General features: G+C 36.4%; 3 protein-coding genes across 5 annotated transcripts; 1 reads left to right on the forward strand and 2 right to left on the reverse strand.

The window, feature by feature from the left end:
* The first annotated feature begins 1547 nt into the window (after window positions 1-1547).
* Window positions 1548-5422, forward strand: LOC18043065. 2 transcript variants are annotated; one of them, XM_024183254.1, is made up of 3 exons: window positions 1548-2469; window positions 4126-4755; window positions 5372-5422. In XM_024183254.1, the coding sequence occupies exons 1-3, from the start codon at window positions 1933-1935 to the stop codon at window positions 5381-5383; spliced, it is 1179 nt and encodes a 392-aa protein (XP_024039022.1). In that variant the 5' UTR covers window positions 1548-1932; the 3' UTR covers window positions 5384-5422. The 2 variants fall into 2 exon arrangements, with proteins under 2 accessions (XP_024039022.1, XP_006431491.1); XM_006431428.2 differs by lacking the exon at window positions 5372-5422 and having other exon boundaries at window positions 4126-4945.
* Window positions 5423-6178: 756 nt separating this feature from the next.
* Window positions 6179-9095, reverse strand: LOC18042547 (pentatricopeptide repeat-containing protein At1g10270). Its single transcript, XM_006431429.2, has one exon. The coding sequence runs from the start codon at window positions 8974-8976 to the stop codon at window positions 6454-6456; it is 2523 nt and encodes an 840-aa protein (XP_006431492.1). The 5' UTR covers window positions 8977-9095; the 3' UTR covers window positions 6179-6453.
* Window positions 9096-9934: 839 nt separating this feature from the next.
* Window positions 9935-14730, reverse strand: LOC18043181. 2 transcript variants are annotated; one of them, XM_006431431.2, is made up of 15 exons: window positions 14229-14730; window positions 13175-13294; window positions 12961-13020; window positions 12766-12870; window positions 12440-12523; window positions 12238-12356; window positions 12033-12134; window positions 11727-11843; window positions 11329-11394; window positions 11160-11226; window positions 10982-11035; window positions 10818-10907; window positions 10570-10629; window positions 10449-10487; window positions 9935-10297 (listed from the first exon to the last, which is right to left on the reverse strand). In XM_006431431.2, the coding sequence occupies exons 1-15, from the start codon at window positions 14247-14249 to the stop codon at window positions 10178-10180; spliced, it is 1224 nt and encodes a 407-aa protein (XP_006431494.1). In that variant the 5' UTR covers window positions 14250-14730; the 3' UTR covers window positions 9935-10177. The 2 variants fall into 2 exon arrangements, with proteins under 2 accessions (XP_006431494.1, XP_024039971.1); XM_024184203.1 differs by lacking the exons at window positions 12961-13020; window positions 13175-13294; window positions 14229-14730 and having other exon boundaries at window positions 12440-12534; window positions 12766-12869.
* Between the last annotated feature and the right edge of the window lie 1020 nt (window positions 14731-15750).

The raw sequence follows: 15750 nt of genomic DNA on the forward strand, positions 1-15750 counted from the left end.
TTTGGGCTTAGACGGTTTGCATAGTCCATAAACATACAAAAGTAAATAAAATGCATTGACTCGAAAGTGCGAGTAATATGAGCACACGGCGCATTTTAGCCTTCTTCAAATGTTTGACTAAATAAATCATCTACAAAGCCCCACCGCTTAAACTGCTTCATCTTCCGCCGCCCCACTCTATCCACTTCAGCATCGTAATGGGCTCCAATAGCAATAGCAACAGCAACAGCAACAGCAATAGGCATTAAGCAGTTTCCTAATAAGCCGTTCTTATCAAAGCACTTTACCAAACAAAGAAGCAGCTTCCAAGTTAAATACTTCTTTAAATATAAAAAAGGGCAAAAAACTATATAATTTATTGGGGAAAATCCTGCTAAGGTCCCTCAATTTGACTTAAATACTATTAAAATGTAAAATATGTGAAAAATTCTCTCTAAAATTTCTCTAGATGGTTATGTCCTAGAAAAATATTTGGACACGTGTATTTAATTCCATTCACATTGCCTTCGTTTGATGATTTTTTAAACATTCTAAGTTGTATTTGACTTTATTTAATCGAAGGTACGTAACATTTGAAAATGTTCGAGATATAAAGATATTTAAGCCGAATACGTAACACATAACTGTTATTTTCCCTCATGTTTTAAATAATAATATCAACTAACGCTTCATTCATTCACATTAGTAGTTCAATATTGACAATGAGAAATAAATCGGAAGTCAACTGGTAAAATTTCTTAAAATTTATAATTCGGTGAAAAAAAGGATTTATATTCGTAATGCCTAAATATAAATAATGAAAATTATATAACTAAATATATTAAGAGTGTCTGGGCAGATGGTATTTCGAAGGATTGGGATTATGTGGTGAATGCATTAGATAAATTTATATTTAACTATTATAATTTTTGTTTATTGGTAGAAGATTTTCTACGATATTAATCTTATTATCTTTCACTTAATGTTATTATGAGATAAAAATTTTAGGAGAAAATTATGACACAACGGCGGTACTGTGCCATTGTTGCACGCAGCTGTTGAATTATAATAGATCCATCTATTTAAGTGAATTCAATGATTGGATGCGTGGTACGGTACCATATTTACACCGTAGCCGAACCCAAAAGTTCATTAAAACAAAAAAAAATCCTTCATTTAGTAATGACGCATTATTAACAACTTTAACATCATTAACTTTCCTTCCTGTTTTTATTGAAAACTCTGTTTGTTATATTACTATTTTGGCCACTAAATTGGAACTTGATGTCAACATCATTAGTTTCCTATTTTCGTCAATATAATCTCGCATGCTTTAAAAAAAAAATTTGACAAAACGGCAATCAAATAATGATCCTCAAAGAATAATTTACACTCTAAATTAAGTCATTCAAATTAAAAAAAAAAATGACAAAACAGCAATGATGATAATATTAATCTCATCATTAATATATATATTTTTTCTAAATCATTGAATTAATAAATTTTCAAATAATATATAATTATTCCTGTTTGTTTCTTACATTGTGATTCCCTTCAAGTGAAGTGACTTCGCAGTTGTAGTACATCGAAGTATCATTGTTTCCCCCTTCGGTCCTCTTTCTCTCTCTCTCCAAATCTCTCACTCAAAAAAACTTCTTCTCTTTAAATTCCAAAATCACTCAAATCGATTTCGTTTTCAATCAAAATCATCAACCACACCACTTTCTCTTGAATCCCTCCCTTTTATCCCATATACAAATCACATACAATTTTTGTTTTCTTTATTTTTTATTTTACTTCATTATTTTTTTCCCATATGGAATAGTCAATCTTGATCCAGTCTTTACCACTCCGGTTGCTTCAGTACCCATCCTTGGCGATCTGAACAAGTATACAATTTTTTCTCGTTGCTTCGGAGATTTTGAAGAAAGTGGCGATCGGTGGAAGGAATAAATGGCGAGGAGTAGAGGGGAGAAAGAGGAGCCGGAGAAGTACATGGGGTTACTTAAACTGGTGCAAATACTGTCGTTTTTAGTTGTTTTCGCGGCGGGAATAATCATAGGATTAGCGACGAGTTCACATATGAATCGGTATTTCACGAGAGAGTCGTTTTTATTTTCGGATAGTCGTTATTCAGCTCCTTCGTCAACTCCCCAAGGGAGTTGCGCGGTTGTTCAAACATGTGATGATATTGACTACTTAAACATCGACAAGTTTGTTCGTCCTGCGAATTTGAGTCATAGAATGACTGATGAACAGCTCTTTTGGAGGGCTTCGATGGTGCCTTACAAGGAAGAGTACCCATTTGAGAGAACTCCTAGAGTAGCCTTTATGTTTTTGACGAGAGGGCCGTTGCCCTTGTTGCCTCTGTGGGAGAGGTTTTTCAAAGGGCATGAGAAGTATTTCTCTATTTATGTTCACGCGTTGCCGGGGTACAAGCTCAATGTCTCTAGTGATTCTCCCTTTTATGGGAGGCAAATCCCTAGTCGGGTAATTTATTATGTTTCTCTTTTGAGATTTTGTTGTATTTGTTGAAGATTTTATTGATTTATGATAAGTTCCTTTATGAGTTACTATTTGAGTGAGCTAAGTGAAGTTCAAACTTCATAGTTGTAGAGATCTCTTTAAGATTTGAGAAGAATGGTTGTCGATTAAAGGTCAATGTGCATAGTTGCGAGGACTTACAACCGTGATATATACTCAATGAAGAGAATGTTAGTAATGAACTATTTCAACGTTTTTGCTTTCTCACTGAGAATTTGAATTTATGATATATATTGGGGTGGTCTTTGAAGAGTGTTCATGGTTTGAATGTCTTTTATAGGAAGTACACTATATTATTTTGCAACATCAACTCGAGTTGATTTTGGAAGCTAAAAGATTTGAAATATATTCTTCTCTGTTTATATTAATATGAGCTTGCGAATTCAATTAGTTGTTAGGCATTGCAATCTATGTACCAATATTTGTTTCTAAAATTTGAAAATAAAATCAATATCTCTTCCCTGGAAGCCCATTTAAAGGCTTGGATGTAGTCCGATGGACTATTTTGTTAGACCCTTTTCTAGAGCTGTGGTTCTACGGGGATGCTTAGAACTTTTGAGTAGCTATCCTACCTCGAAATATAGGTAATTTTCAGTTCAGGTGAAACAACTGTGTGAACAACACTGTCCAAAAACTTAGATAATTCCCCAGCCCACGCTTATAAACTGCTCCAGTTTTAGGATTGTCTAGACTTGAAAATAGCCTTACAGAGCTTGTAGTTGGATGAATTCGCTACTCAGATATCTGAGCTTCTTGGAAATTTAAATCAAATGTTGTAACAGAGAGGGGAGATCAGTAAGAAAGCAGTTAACATGCCCATATTCATCACAGGATGAATCTGTTGGGGATACTTAGTTTCGGGTTTATGTCCTCTTTTAGTCTATCCATTGCATTATCATGCTAAACAAGAATGAGCTCTAGCCAAAGGAAGAAGGAAAAGAAGCTGGAATGGTTCCTACTGGAGTTCCATTATTTTTCACTTTTCACATATTAGGTTTTTGACTAGATGTGTTTTAAGTCCAGATGTTATGGATTTTTATAGATTCTGGCCTAGGTAATTCAGAAAAGTGATAGCATCAACACGTCGTTTTGATATGTTATCTGAAGTTTCCTTGTAAAACAAGCCTAGCATATTTGATATACTTGTTTGTGTATCTGGACCAATAATTTGAAGTTTTTCTTTTGCAGATTCTTTGTGGTAAATGAATTATGAGTCTAATAATTCCGGAATATTGATGGTGAATATCACCTAACATGTGAAATAGAACCTATGATTTTAAGAGTAGTCGGATTATTGGGCTAATAAAGAGCACATAGGTTGTACCCAAACTTGATGGCAGTGGAATTGTTATTTTGATTTTTAATACATACATAACAAAAGTTTATACTCTTGAGTTTACCATGCATTTTTCTGCTTTATCTGGTATGATTTAATTGCCTCTTCCAACTTGTCATAATCTTAAAATCAGTGATTGTTTTCCCTTTCTTCCATCTAAGCCTAGCTCTGGCATCTCTCTTTCTCTAGCTCTCTGGTTTATTTTTGTATATCTGTTTTAATTTTCTGTTTTCTCCTAATGAACTCTTCTTTTTATTTATCTTCAGAATGTTGGATGGGGAACTGTGGAAATGGCTGATGCCGAGAAACGACTTCTAGCCAACGCTCTGCTAGACTTCTCAAATGAGCGATTTGTTCTTCTGTCTGAGAGCTGTATCCCAATCTATAATTTCCCAACTGTCTACAAGTATCTTACAGGTTCTCCATACAGCTTTGTTGAGTCATATGATGATCCCTCGCGTTATGGTCGTGGACGCTACAGCCGTTGGATGCGTCCTGATATCAAGATCTATCAATGGAGAAAAGGGTCCCAATGGTTTGAGATGCAACGTAAGGTGGCCATTTATATCATCTCAGACACCAAGTACCTTTCACTTTTCAGGAAATACTGTAAGCCTTCTTGCTACCCTGATGAGCATTACATTCCAACTTACCTGAACATATTCCACGGATCACTGATGGCTAACCGGAGTGTGACTTGGGTTGACTGGTCAATGTTGGGCCCACACCCAGCGATGTACAAGAAAGAGAATATTACAGAAGAATTTATACAATCTCTTAGGAACAGTAATGGCTCGTTATGTTTGTACAATGAGCAGAGAACATCAAGGTGTTATCTCTTTGCTAGAAAGTTTGCTCCTAATACGCTGGAGCCCTTGCTTAAAATCAGTTCAAAGGTGATGGAATTTTGACAATTGACTAGGCAATATTTTTTTTTAACTTTTTTAATACTATTTAAGCTTTTAAATTTTTATGGAGCTTTGCCGCAGCTCAAATTTTTTGTAGGGTTGGGTTGATCTGATTGTTTATGCCATAACAAAGTGTACAGGTAATACTTTTATTGGCAAATTTTGAAAGAAACTTTTTTGGAGGAAGAAAGCATTAATATAGAAAATTTTACATCATTTTTCAGATTTCATTGTACAATCTTTGATACAACCCATTTGGTGTACTTGGGATTTTAAGCTTCGTCAAAGGATTTGATTTCATAAATTGCTATTGTTTCTGCAGTGCAAGAATATGATTATCAGGATCTTCATAACAAGCATAAACTACTGAAATATGCTGGGAATTGATTTCTTTCTTGATCGGTAACATTTTTCCACTTTATTGATGGAATGCAGCAACATTTTTTCTTAGATGAATGGCGTCTTCCCCCAACGTTGACATTGTACCTCAAAGTAGAAAATGGCAATTAATTGGCATATAAATGTCAAATCAACCAATCATATGTTACTTGTCATATCAGTTTGTATAAGGTTGTTTGTCTAATATTTTGTGGCTTCAATACAGGTTTACCGATAGAAGTATCAGAAAGTCATACTGTGGCCTGAACCACCCAGATCAACGCACATGGAGTCATGGAGATACTCGAATTCTTGACCTAGATGTCCATTTATATCAAAACTTTTCATAAAAAGCTAGCTATGACAAATTTTTACAGAAGAGGGAAAATTTCAGCCTGTCAAGGCCATATTTTTCAGTAAGCCTAGGCAAAGATATTTGAACATGATCAGATTCACACAGAATTTTATGCAATTAGCTGAATGATGAAAATTTCAGGTTAAGAACATCAACGTAGGGAAGAAAAAAAACTTGTAAAAGGTCCAAAAACAAGAAAGAATCACTCTCTATATCAATTGTCAGAACCGGAAAATAAAGTGACTGGGTTGTTGAAAGCTCATCAAGATAAAATCATTTTCTCAATAAACATGAAATATATCAAGATAAAAGCTCTTAAGAAACATAAAATATATAGACTGCCCTAAACATAACGTATACTACCAGACAGTTTCCGTGGGATTACCCATATGCATCGAGTGTTTCCACAAGGTATACAGACAAAAATAATTACAGCCAAATGCATGGGAAATTAGACGGCACTCAACTTTGACAGCATCCCTGTATTTCATAAATTCTGATAAAACAAAAAGAACAAGTTTTATCATATCTTAAATTCCAGATATATAGCAACCCTACACCACAATAAAATGGGAGGAATAAGTTAATCGATGCCTATAAATAAATTTTTAAAAAAAAAGCTACACTTACAAGCTGAGCACATAAGTTTGAAGTAACAACATACCATTGCATAAGAAATTCTTAATCAATTAAGACATCTGTAATAAATATGTGAGATCCAAGACAGAAGAATAATTAATCTGTCACTTCACATAGTTGCATAACATCTACATGAAGAGAGAATTTCTTAGCAAAAACTACGTCATTATTACACTTGAGCAAATTTTGCCATTTTAGAACTGCAGCTGAAAATAATACTCAACATACAACAATGACGCAGCAATTTGCTTGACCAACACAGCATACCCTTTAGAAACCAGGCCATTCCATCTGTAACTTCATGTACATAAGAATCAAGCTGCTGCCCGTTGGTGGTTTTCCTGCCATTCAGGGGGTCCTGAAGGATTCTGATCTTCTTGAGGAGATCCAACTGGTGGCTGCTCAGCTGCTTGAGACCATGACTGCTGCTGTGCTGATGTTTGAGGTTGCCATGATTGTTGCTGACCAGCCGTTTGTGAGGGTGCTGATGGTGGTTGTCCTGTCCACTGAGCAATTTTATTTGGCTGATGCCCTGACATTTGCTGCCATCCAAAGTGCTGCTGCTCACCCATTCTATTGTATCCAGAAGGCTGCTGTCCTCCCATTTGATTGGATCCAAAAGCCTGCTGTCCCCACTTTTGATAAGATCCTTGAGGTTGCTGTCTTTCCATTTGATTGGGGCCTAGAGACTGCTGTCCCAACATCTGTGAGGGTCCTGAAGACTGCTGTCCCGACATCTGACTGGGTCCTGAAGACTGCTGTCCCATCCTTTGAAACGGTGAAAATGGCTGCTCTCCTGCCATTTTATTAGGTCCAAAAGACTGCTGCCCCATCATTTGGTTTGATCCAAATTGCTGATATCCTGACATTTGAGTAGGCCTGAAAGACTGCTGTCCCATCATTTGGTTCGATGTAAAGTGTTGCTGTCCAGCCATCTGATTAGGGCCAAAAGATTGCTGCCCCATCCTTTGATACGATCCAAAGTGCTGCGGTCCTTCCATTTGATTAGGTCCTAAAGACTGCTGTCCAGCCATTTGATTTGATCCAAACTGCTGCTCTCTGGCCATTCTATTGTATCCTGAATACTGCTGTCCAGTCATTTGAGGCGGTCCACTTGTTCGAGGGGGTGGAACAGGTGCAGCATATCCCCACCTATCTGCATTCAAAATTCTCTCGATCTCCTCACCTCGACCAGCTTTCCCAAAAGTCTCGCGTACAAAATCTTGCAGAGCAGGGGTAATACCAACACCGTACTTCATCATTTGATCAACTATATCCTTGCTCATGTCAAATAAACCTTCATTGCACAACCCCCGGACCACAACATCATATATCAAGAAGTCGGGTTTAGGATCTTTCTCTCCCATTTTTGTTAAAATTGGCGCACATTCTGCAACCTTACCCTTGGTTATTAACTCATTAAACACCTTAGTCCCAAAACTCACAACCACGCGCAAACCGGACTCTACCATCCTGTTAAACAATTCCAAAGCATCATCAATTCTCTCCACCTTCAAATAAGCGTCAATCAACGTCCTAAAAGTCGTTACGTCAGGCGACAAAGACTTTGTGGATATTTCTCTTAACAGCTTCTCTGCCTCCTCCAACATCTCATTCTCACAGTACCTAGCAATAATATTATTATATCCCGCAACATCCATTGCAAAAGGCTTGGATTTTGGGTGTGTTCCTGCTTTCTTAAATGTCTCAACAGCTTCTGAAAACTTCCCATGCTTAAAGCACTCATTGACCATGATGTTAAATGTATCTGAATTCACCGCCTGAATATTGGGTGGCTGATGATTATCCAACATCTGTTCAAACAAAGCTTGCGCCTCTTCTTTCTTCTCATGCTTCAACAAAACCTCCAAAAGGGTATTACAAGTGGCTGGAGTCATCCTAAAATTCCTCTCCATCAAAGATTTGTACGACTGCATCGCCTCCTTATCTTTCCCCTGATTAAACCACCACTCCATAAACGTTGCATTCACAACCCCATCATAAACCAAACACCTTTGTTTCAACTCATCAAACAACTCGTTCGCCTTCTCCAAATTCCCCAAATTCAGAAACCCAGATATCAAATTATTATAAACCAATGAATCCGCTCCTAACTGTCTACTCAACATGTCCCTCAACAAATCCACAGCCTCCCCTATTCTCCCAGCATCAACAAACCCTTTTGTCAAATGCCTATAAGTATTAGAACTAGGACCAACAGGCGCCGTTTCAATAATCCTTCTAAAAACATTCATCCCCTCATCCACTTTCCCCTCATCACAATAAGTATTAATCAAATTATTATAAGACACAATATTAGGCACAATATCAGCTTGATCGAAAAAATACTTAAAGAGAGCAACAGCATCATCATACCGTTTCGCCCGGTACATAGCCGCTATGATCGCATTACAAGTGAACACAGTAGGACGAATCCTGGAGAAAACAGCCTGGCGGGCCAAGTAGGAGGCGGCATCGAGGTCTCCCGCACGGATGAGGGACTGAACGCGATTGTGGAGGTTGAGACGGGGGCCAACGAGGGCCGAGGTGGTGTCGGGAAGGCGAGGCGCGTTAGGGTCACGCGGTGGAGGCTGAGTTGGGTTGGGGCGTATGGCGTGGAGAGGCGGCTCGATGCGAAGCCGGCGTTTGCGGCGACGGCGTTCGGCTGCGGCTTCTTCGGCGGAGGAGAAGGCGTAGCCGCGTGCGGAAATGGGATTAAGGTTAGGGTTTGGGGAATTGGGGTTAAGGGCAAGGTTGTGGAACTGGTGGAGGAGAGAGAAGGAGAGTCGGTGGTGGTGACAATTGCCACTGCGGAGGAGGAGGCGGAGGAGGGGCATTTTGGTCAAATGCGCCTTAAACCCTAGAGATTTTGATTTGGAGTAGAAGAGAAATGGCTTAAACCCTTGACCATAAAGATTGTTTCTAGAAATGTGCTACCAGTCAAGAGATCAGAGAAAATAACTGTATGAATTTTGTGGGGTTTTTTTATAAAATTTTTATTTTATTTTGAAGTGTATGGGCTTCAAAGAGTGGCTAGACATAATGGGCCTTAGATCCACTTAGAATATTGACTCATTAATTAGATTAGGGGATTTTAAATATATTTTCTTTTTTAAGCTAATTAATTGAACTGAAATTATATATTTTAAGGAAGATGATGTAGTGAGCACCAATGCTCACTATCTAATGAACATTTAAATAGGTGGTAGATAATTTTGTAATTTCTTGTGAATAGCATTAAAATTTTAAATTAGTTAAACAATATTATGTCGTAAAAGTGAGCAACTTCACCCACTAAGTCAAAATTTTACATTTTAATGATTTAGTAGGTAGTATTACTACACATTATGGTGATCTACTGTGGCACAAAGCACTATTTTGGTAAATCAAAACCTTACATAATTTACGTTGTGCTGGAAAATCATGATCATCAAGTAAGCATGTGGCCTATGTAGATTGATGTACAAAATAATAGTGTACACCTTATCATCTCATTAAAAACATTTGTGTAATATATATATATATTTTTTTCCATTGCTATACTTCAAGTTAAATTTAGCACATTGGATTAGAATTATCCATGCATCAAAGAAAAGAAAATGATTGTAAAGAGAATTGGAAATACATGAAGGGATACGGCATTGCATTCAAAAAGAAAAATTATATTTACAATAATTCTCAGCCCACAAAATATATTTATTTACATTGCATTAGAATTCGACCACAAATAATCACTGAAACACAAAACCAAAGTAAAAAAAAAAAAAATGAATGAAGCAACTAAAAGGAGAAATCTGAATGAGTTGCCCCATTTTTGGCAAAAGAAATGACCAGCATTTGCTATGAAACAGCAGTCAAAAGTCTCATATGTCATCCTAAAAGCTTTAAAATAAGCAGTTCTGAGATGTCTGGTGTCATTACAGAAAGAATTGTATGCAAGGTAATCTGTGCATGCATGAAGTATCTGTGCCTGTGTACATGTTTGAAGCAAAATCTTGTTCGATGCTTCGAAGAATGCCCTATAATATGTTTATAGAATTAATGACTGGTTTGGTTTGTTGATTGTCCATATGGATCGACCCAACATTTGTCGTCCTCTACCGCATGTTTCCACCTATTTCTGAAGATCTGCATTTCGATGTAGGACTGTCTTCGGACCTATAAAGAGAGTTTTGAGTAAAAATACACCGAGAATTTGTATGTATGAAAATTCATGCATGTGCATGGAAAGAGCAAAATTTGTAGAATCTACTTTGTATTGAGCAGAAAAAAGCACTTTACAAATACAATAGCAATGAAGGGATCTTACCTCAGGCCGATTATCATATCTACGGGACTGTGATGGTGCCTGCAATTCCACAGAGAATGAATATCCATTATGTACGGATAAAGAATGTGCTGAAAGGCAACTTAAGGTTCAAAATACATACCAATGCAACAGGGTTTGCAATTTGCTCTAGATCATCAGAAGCCTGTCCAACAGCGTTTAACTGCATGAAGCAGATGGTAAAAAGTGAGATAACGGACATGGGTCAGAGCATTCTTATTATTCTAGCTTAGACAGATCGTCAATTTACGATTAAGAATTAAATGTTTCAACAATATAATATGAGAATCAACAACTCCTGAACCACTTCAGTCTCACGATTCTGTTACTGATGTGAATTCAAGTACTTGCCTCAGGTTCTGTAGTGACACCAAGTGTAGGAAGACCAAGATGAACAATGTACTCAGAATCAACTACGCCAACATTTTTTGTTCGATCACCCTGAAACATAGTTAAATGCTATTAATACAGCAGAGAGAATGAGAAATTGAAGTGATAGGCTTATAGAAAATTACTTGTGCACAATAGCCAAGTTGTATATCCAGGCCCCATGCGTGGATCAAGTCATTCTGATGGAGATAAAGTAATTTGAGAACAATAACTTCAAAGTCTGAGCAGTATGAAGATTGCAAACAGAATCTTGATCTTCTACTTCTACCTTCCAAAAGAAAACAGTTGCAAGAAGTTTTATACCTGAATCATATACCAAGCACATCTCCAAGCAGCCCTCGAAAACACAGGTGCCATCATTTCTACCCAACTGCATAACGGAATAAAATAATTGACAATCATTAGGATGGAATAGATAAGTTAAAAAGGGCCAAAAAAAAAAAAAGGAAACATAGAGAAAGTGACCGTTTACCCAATGCATGGAGGAGCAGTGCTGTAATCATCACACCTTCCACTACCTTTATACTTGTACATCCTCCTGTTTGAAAGTTAGTTTGAAAAAGCTGAACTAATCAAATTCTTGAATAGTAAAATTATTATCAATTGAGGAAAATGCCAGTACTGTGACGGTTTCAAATCTGCTGTAGACAGAATTTAACAGCAATATCTGGAATATAAGCAGGAAAGCACAGCTCCGAATGCAAGAGATCACAAGAGAGACAAGGCTATAAGTAGGACCAGTGAGTTTTGATATAATAACCAATACGGTCACCAAGGTTTCAGCAAGGAGAAGGTTAAAGCTTACGTAAAAGGGAATATTAACTTGACAGTATTAAGACCAAGTTGATGATAAACTAATTTGACACAAACCTGTGTGCTTTTGAATTTCTTCGACGTGCAGTAATCGGATGATGTACCTCTGACTTAACAGGATCAAGTGCTGGCTGAGATATCTCAAACCCCTCATCTTTAACAATTGACAGATATCTACAAAAAGGTTCAGTACTCTAAATATGAGGTCTAGCTAGCTCCAGTAAACACAAAATACACAAATACATACAGTTTTGTTTTGCAAGATAATTAAGATTTTCAAAATTTTATGCATGAATTTTAGGTACAGATTTTTGCTGATCACTTTAAAAATATAAAAGCTAAAATGAAGCCATGTCTACTTACCGTCTTGGATTAAAATTCTCAACACCAATGTCTTCATCCCAGAGGAATATATAATTATACTCGGCAACAATGTCTGGATGCAAGAAACGTTTTGCAAACCACCTATTACACCAGAAGGCATAGTAAAATTTAAAAAATTACCCATGAACATACACATGGCCCCCTCGTGTCTAGGAGAACAGTTTTTCTGATAAAACTTAAATACCATTTTGTTTGATTAGCTGCAGATACGTGTATGGCGCGATCAGCCCACACTAAATCTTTCCATTCATCCACAACACTATCATAATGAAAAAGCATCACAACAAAATCTTTCGAAGGAAACTGCAGCAAGAAGATGGAAATCAAGCACAGAACTTATAAGATAATTATGAAAACAAAAGAGGCAGCAGAATAGGGGCCAAGACCTTTCTAACAATTTGGTCAACTATCTTCTTTTGCTTAATTCCAGCTGCAATGGCTAACAGGTTCATTGGAGGCCTTTGATTGTTCTGACACAAAACTATGTAATATAAGCATTAGGAAGAAAAGAAAAGAAAAAAATTTGAAAATTCAAATTCATAGACCTCAGCAACAAATAGCTCATGACTCACAGGAAAACAGAACTGTGTATGAGTGAACAGAATCTTATTTGCCATTTACTTAAAAAGCAATCACAGATAAATTAAGTAGATTTTGACTATAGGTTATGAGCTATTAGATTCTAATGATGGTCATTCACAATCTCACATACAAGTTTTGATGGGGAGCTCCATAAAGGCCGCATTTCCAGATTTGATGTTTTGGAAACTATTCCTTCTGGTAATGCCTCAGTTCCTGGAAGCCTGCATTGTTGATTCTAAATAGAATAGACGTGAAAAGAAAAATGAAATCAGAAAGGAATTTAGATAACTTCATGTGCCACTAGAAAAATGGACTAATGGTTAACCTTGCAAGTTTCAGGTTTTGCACTGTACATGCTATGAACAAGTCCCCATCTCATTAATCTCTGCAAAAAAAATTAAGGCAATTCTACTTAATTCAGACATATCTCGGCATATCCAAATTGATCCACTGAACATCAGCAACACAAAAACTAGCCCTTTGCCATTACAATCTGCAACATACCAGTCAGCGAGAATTTTAATTGAATAGAAACTCACTTCCTTGTTTTCCTTTGCAACAAATGAACTGCCAATGAAGTAAACACTACAAATCAAAGCAGCGGCGATGAACAGACTGCAGAGGCATGACCTACTCGGTGGATCTGATAGAACAGAAATCTGAAAGGGAGAAGATCCATCAATTAAATTGAATAATCTTACTTTATTTTTCATTTTTCACTTTGAAAAAATGGCTTCAGCTTGACAATCCTCTTTCTGTAATCTCCATAACCATCCCATACCGCTGTGAATGACTTATAACCCATTTTTTTCAACAAGAGTTAGACAGTACATGTGCTCATTTGATTTCTTAATTTTCCTAATATTTTCCTTCCAACCAAACAGTGTTTCAAAAAAAGACACTGTAAAATAAAAAAAGTAAAAAACAAAAGAAAACCTATTTAGATTTTTTTTTTCTTTTTCCCAAACACTAGGTGCCATTACCAGTGAACAAAAAATTTTAAGGAAAAAAAGGAAAATTACAATATTCATTATTCGAATTTTCCACTTGAAATCTACACGGCCAGGCCCTAAGGCTTTTTCCCTCTAACAAAATAGAGTAAATTCAGATAATTGAAAAAAAAAAAAAAGTCCAATTGGTTACTAGCAATAAAACAGAAAGATAAGCATATCTCAGCAATCAAACAGAATTAAAAAGCACTTCCCATAAATGGAAGCAGAAAGCACTTCTCAGCAACAAAACAGAGGATGATATACCACACATTCCAGCAACCAAATAGAAGGAAAAAACACTTCCCAGAAACCAGACAGAAGCAGAAAGCATTTCCCAGAAACCAAACAAGAAGAAAAGCACTTGCCAGAAACCAAACTGAAGAAAAAAAACACTTCTTTTTTTTTTCATTTTTTTTTTGTTGGCTTTTAGACAAGCTCTTTGCTTTCCGCTATATTCATAGTATAAACGAAACAAATCAAACAAATAAATAATCAATCAATCATCAATAATCATATCTCTCAAGAGTCCTTATTAACATGCGCACACACTCAAGTAGAATCAATAAAAGCAAAACCAAAAATAAAGAGAGAATGGTCTTACAGAATTGGTCGTCTTCATCATAGTGACAGAAGAACTCCCAAGGCAAGAAGCTTATAGCCAGCTAGACCCAACCAACCAAACAATTATGCTTATAACAACAGAAGCAGGTGCTAATAATAAGTACTTAAGGAAAAAAGTGCTTTTTTTAGTATTTTTTTTTTATAATTCCATTTTAAAAATAATTTTATTAACTTTCCTTTCTTTTCATATAGAGGATTAGGAAGAAAAAGTGTACAGGTAAAGAAAAGAATGAGAGAAAGTTGTTTTAGCAAGTAGAAAGAAAAGGAATGGAATCCACAGAAAGAAAATGGAAAGGCATCATTACGTCCCCAAAACGGCGTCGTAATCACAAATCATAATTCAAAAGCAAAAGCTAATTTAATTTGTACGGAAAACGACAGGATATTTAAGACAGAGGAAGGGAAGAGGGAAGAGGGAAGAGGGAAGAGGGAAGAGTCGAGTTGTTGTGTTGTTTATTGTCATTTTGACTGCGGTTGCTGACTTGTGCCGTGTGCGTCTCTTCATGTCGAAATTGAATTCTGTTTTGTCGTTTTGGGTTTTGCGAACACTATAAACTGGAAGATGCCTGAGTTGGTTGTTTCAATGGGATGGGAAATTATTATGAACTCCCTGAAATTTAATGTTTCAGTGAATAAGAGGATACTTTATCTGTTTATGTTAAATAACTCCCTAACTTCTTCATGTCAAAAGCAGCCATCCATCTAGATGGTCCATGTTCAAAGAAGAGGAATTTTGCAGCAAATCAAAGAAAATGGAGGACATAACCCACAAAATTCATAAAGTTAGATTGACAAATGGAAGCCATGCGGATTGACGAAATTGAAGCCATAATTGGTGGGCTAAAATCGTTGATTTTCTTGGCCACTAGTTTGTTATAAATAGAAGTGCAGATGAAGAGCTTATGCATTCCATTAAGAGAGACCAATTTAGCATTTTGAAAGAGTTTAGAGAGCTTGAAATTATAAGCTCTTGTTATTAGTGTTCTGAGAGTTTGGGTGTATTGAGGTTTTGGGTAGTGAGCTAAAATACTACAATACTTGTAACTCCTTTTCACTAGTAAAATATTTCCTTCTGTTTTCGCCCGTGGACGTAGGCTAAAAGCCGAACCATGTAATTTTCTTGTGTCCTCTTTTGTGCTTGTTCTTTATTTTCTTCCAATTTTACTTTAGCTGGGGTCCTACTTCACCCACCAATTTCCTAACACTTCATAGTTACTTGATTGCTTGCTTCATCTCGTTAATGTAAATTAAACTACATACGACCGTCTAAATCTGGTACATTAGACTGTAATCCCATTAGGCTATAGGGATTACGATCATATGATCTTATTATATAAATAGTGAGATAAATCTTCAGAAGATTTTCCATCATATGATGTTATTGTGTAAATAGTGAGATAAACCAAAAAATTTATCTAAGATTATATTATGTAACTATGAAGAAGTTACTTTATCTGTTAGGCTAGCTAGTTTAGTTAATAAAATATTTTAAGTTGAAATAA

Source organism: Citrus clementina, unplaced genomic scaffold (assembly GCF_000493195.1).
Source record: "Citrus clementina cultivar Clemenules unplaced genomic scaffold, Citrus_clementina_v1.0 scaffold_5, whole genome shotgun sequence".
Lineage (NCBI taxonomy): Eukaryota > Viridiplantae > Streptophyta > Magnoliopsida > Sapindales > Rutaceae > Citrus > Citrus x clementina.

Coding starts and splice junctions, on each gene's coding strand:
- LOC18043065 (XM_006431428.2), top strand. CDS start 1,933: ATGGCGAGGAGTAGAGGGGAGAAAGAGGAGCCGGAGAAGTACATGGGG. Junction 2,470..4,125: donor GGAGGCAAATCCCTAGTCGG/GTAATTTATTAT, acceptor ATTTATCTTCAG/AATGTTGGATGGGGAACTGT.
- LOC18043181 (XM_006431431.2), bottom strand. CDS start 14,249: ATGATGAAGACGACCAATTCT. Junction 12,357..12,439: donor TTGACCAAATTGTTAGAAAG/GTCTTGGCCCCT, acceptor TTCTTGCTGCAG/TTTCCTTCGAAAGATTTTGT. Junction 11,395..11,726: donor AGAAATTCAAAAGCACACAG/GTTTGTGTCAAA, acceptor ACTTTCAAACAG/GAGGATGTACAAGTATAAAG.
- LOC18042547 (XM_006431429.2), bottom strand. CDS start 8,976: ATGCCCCTCCTCCGCCTCCTCCTCCGCAGTGGCAATTGTCACCACCAC.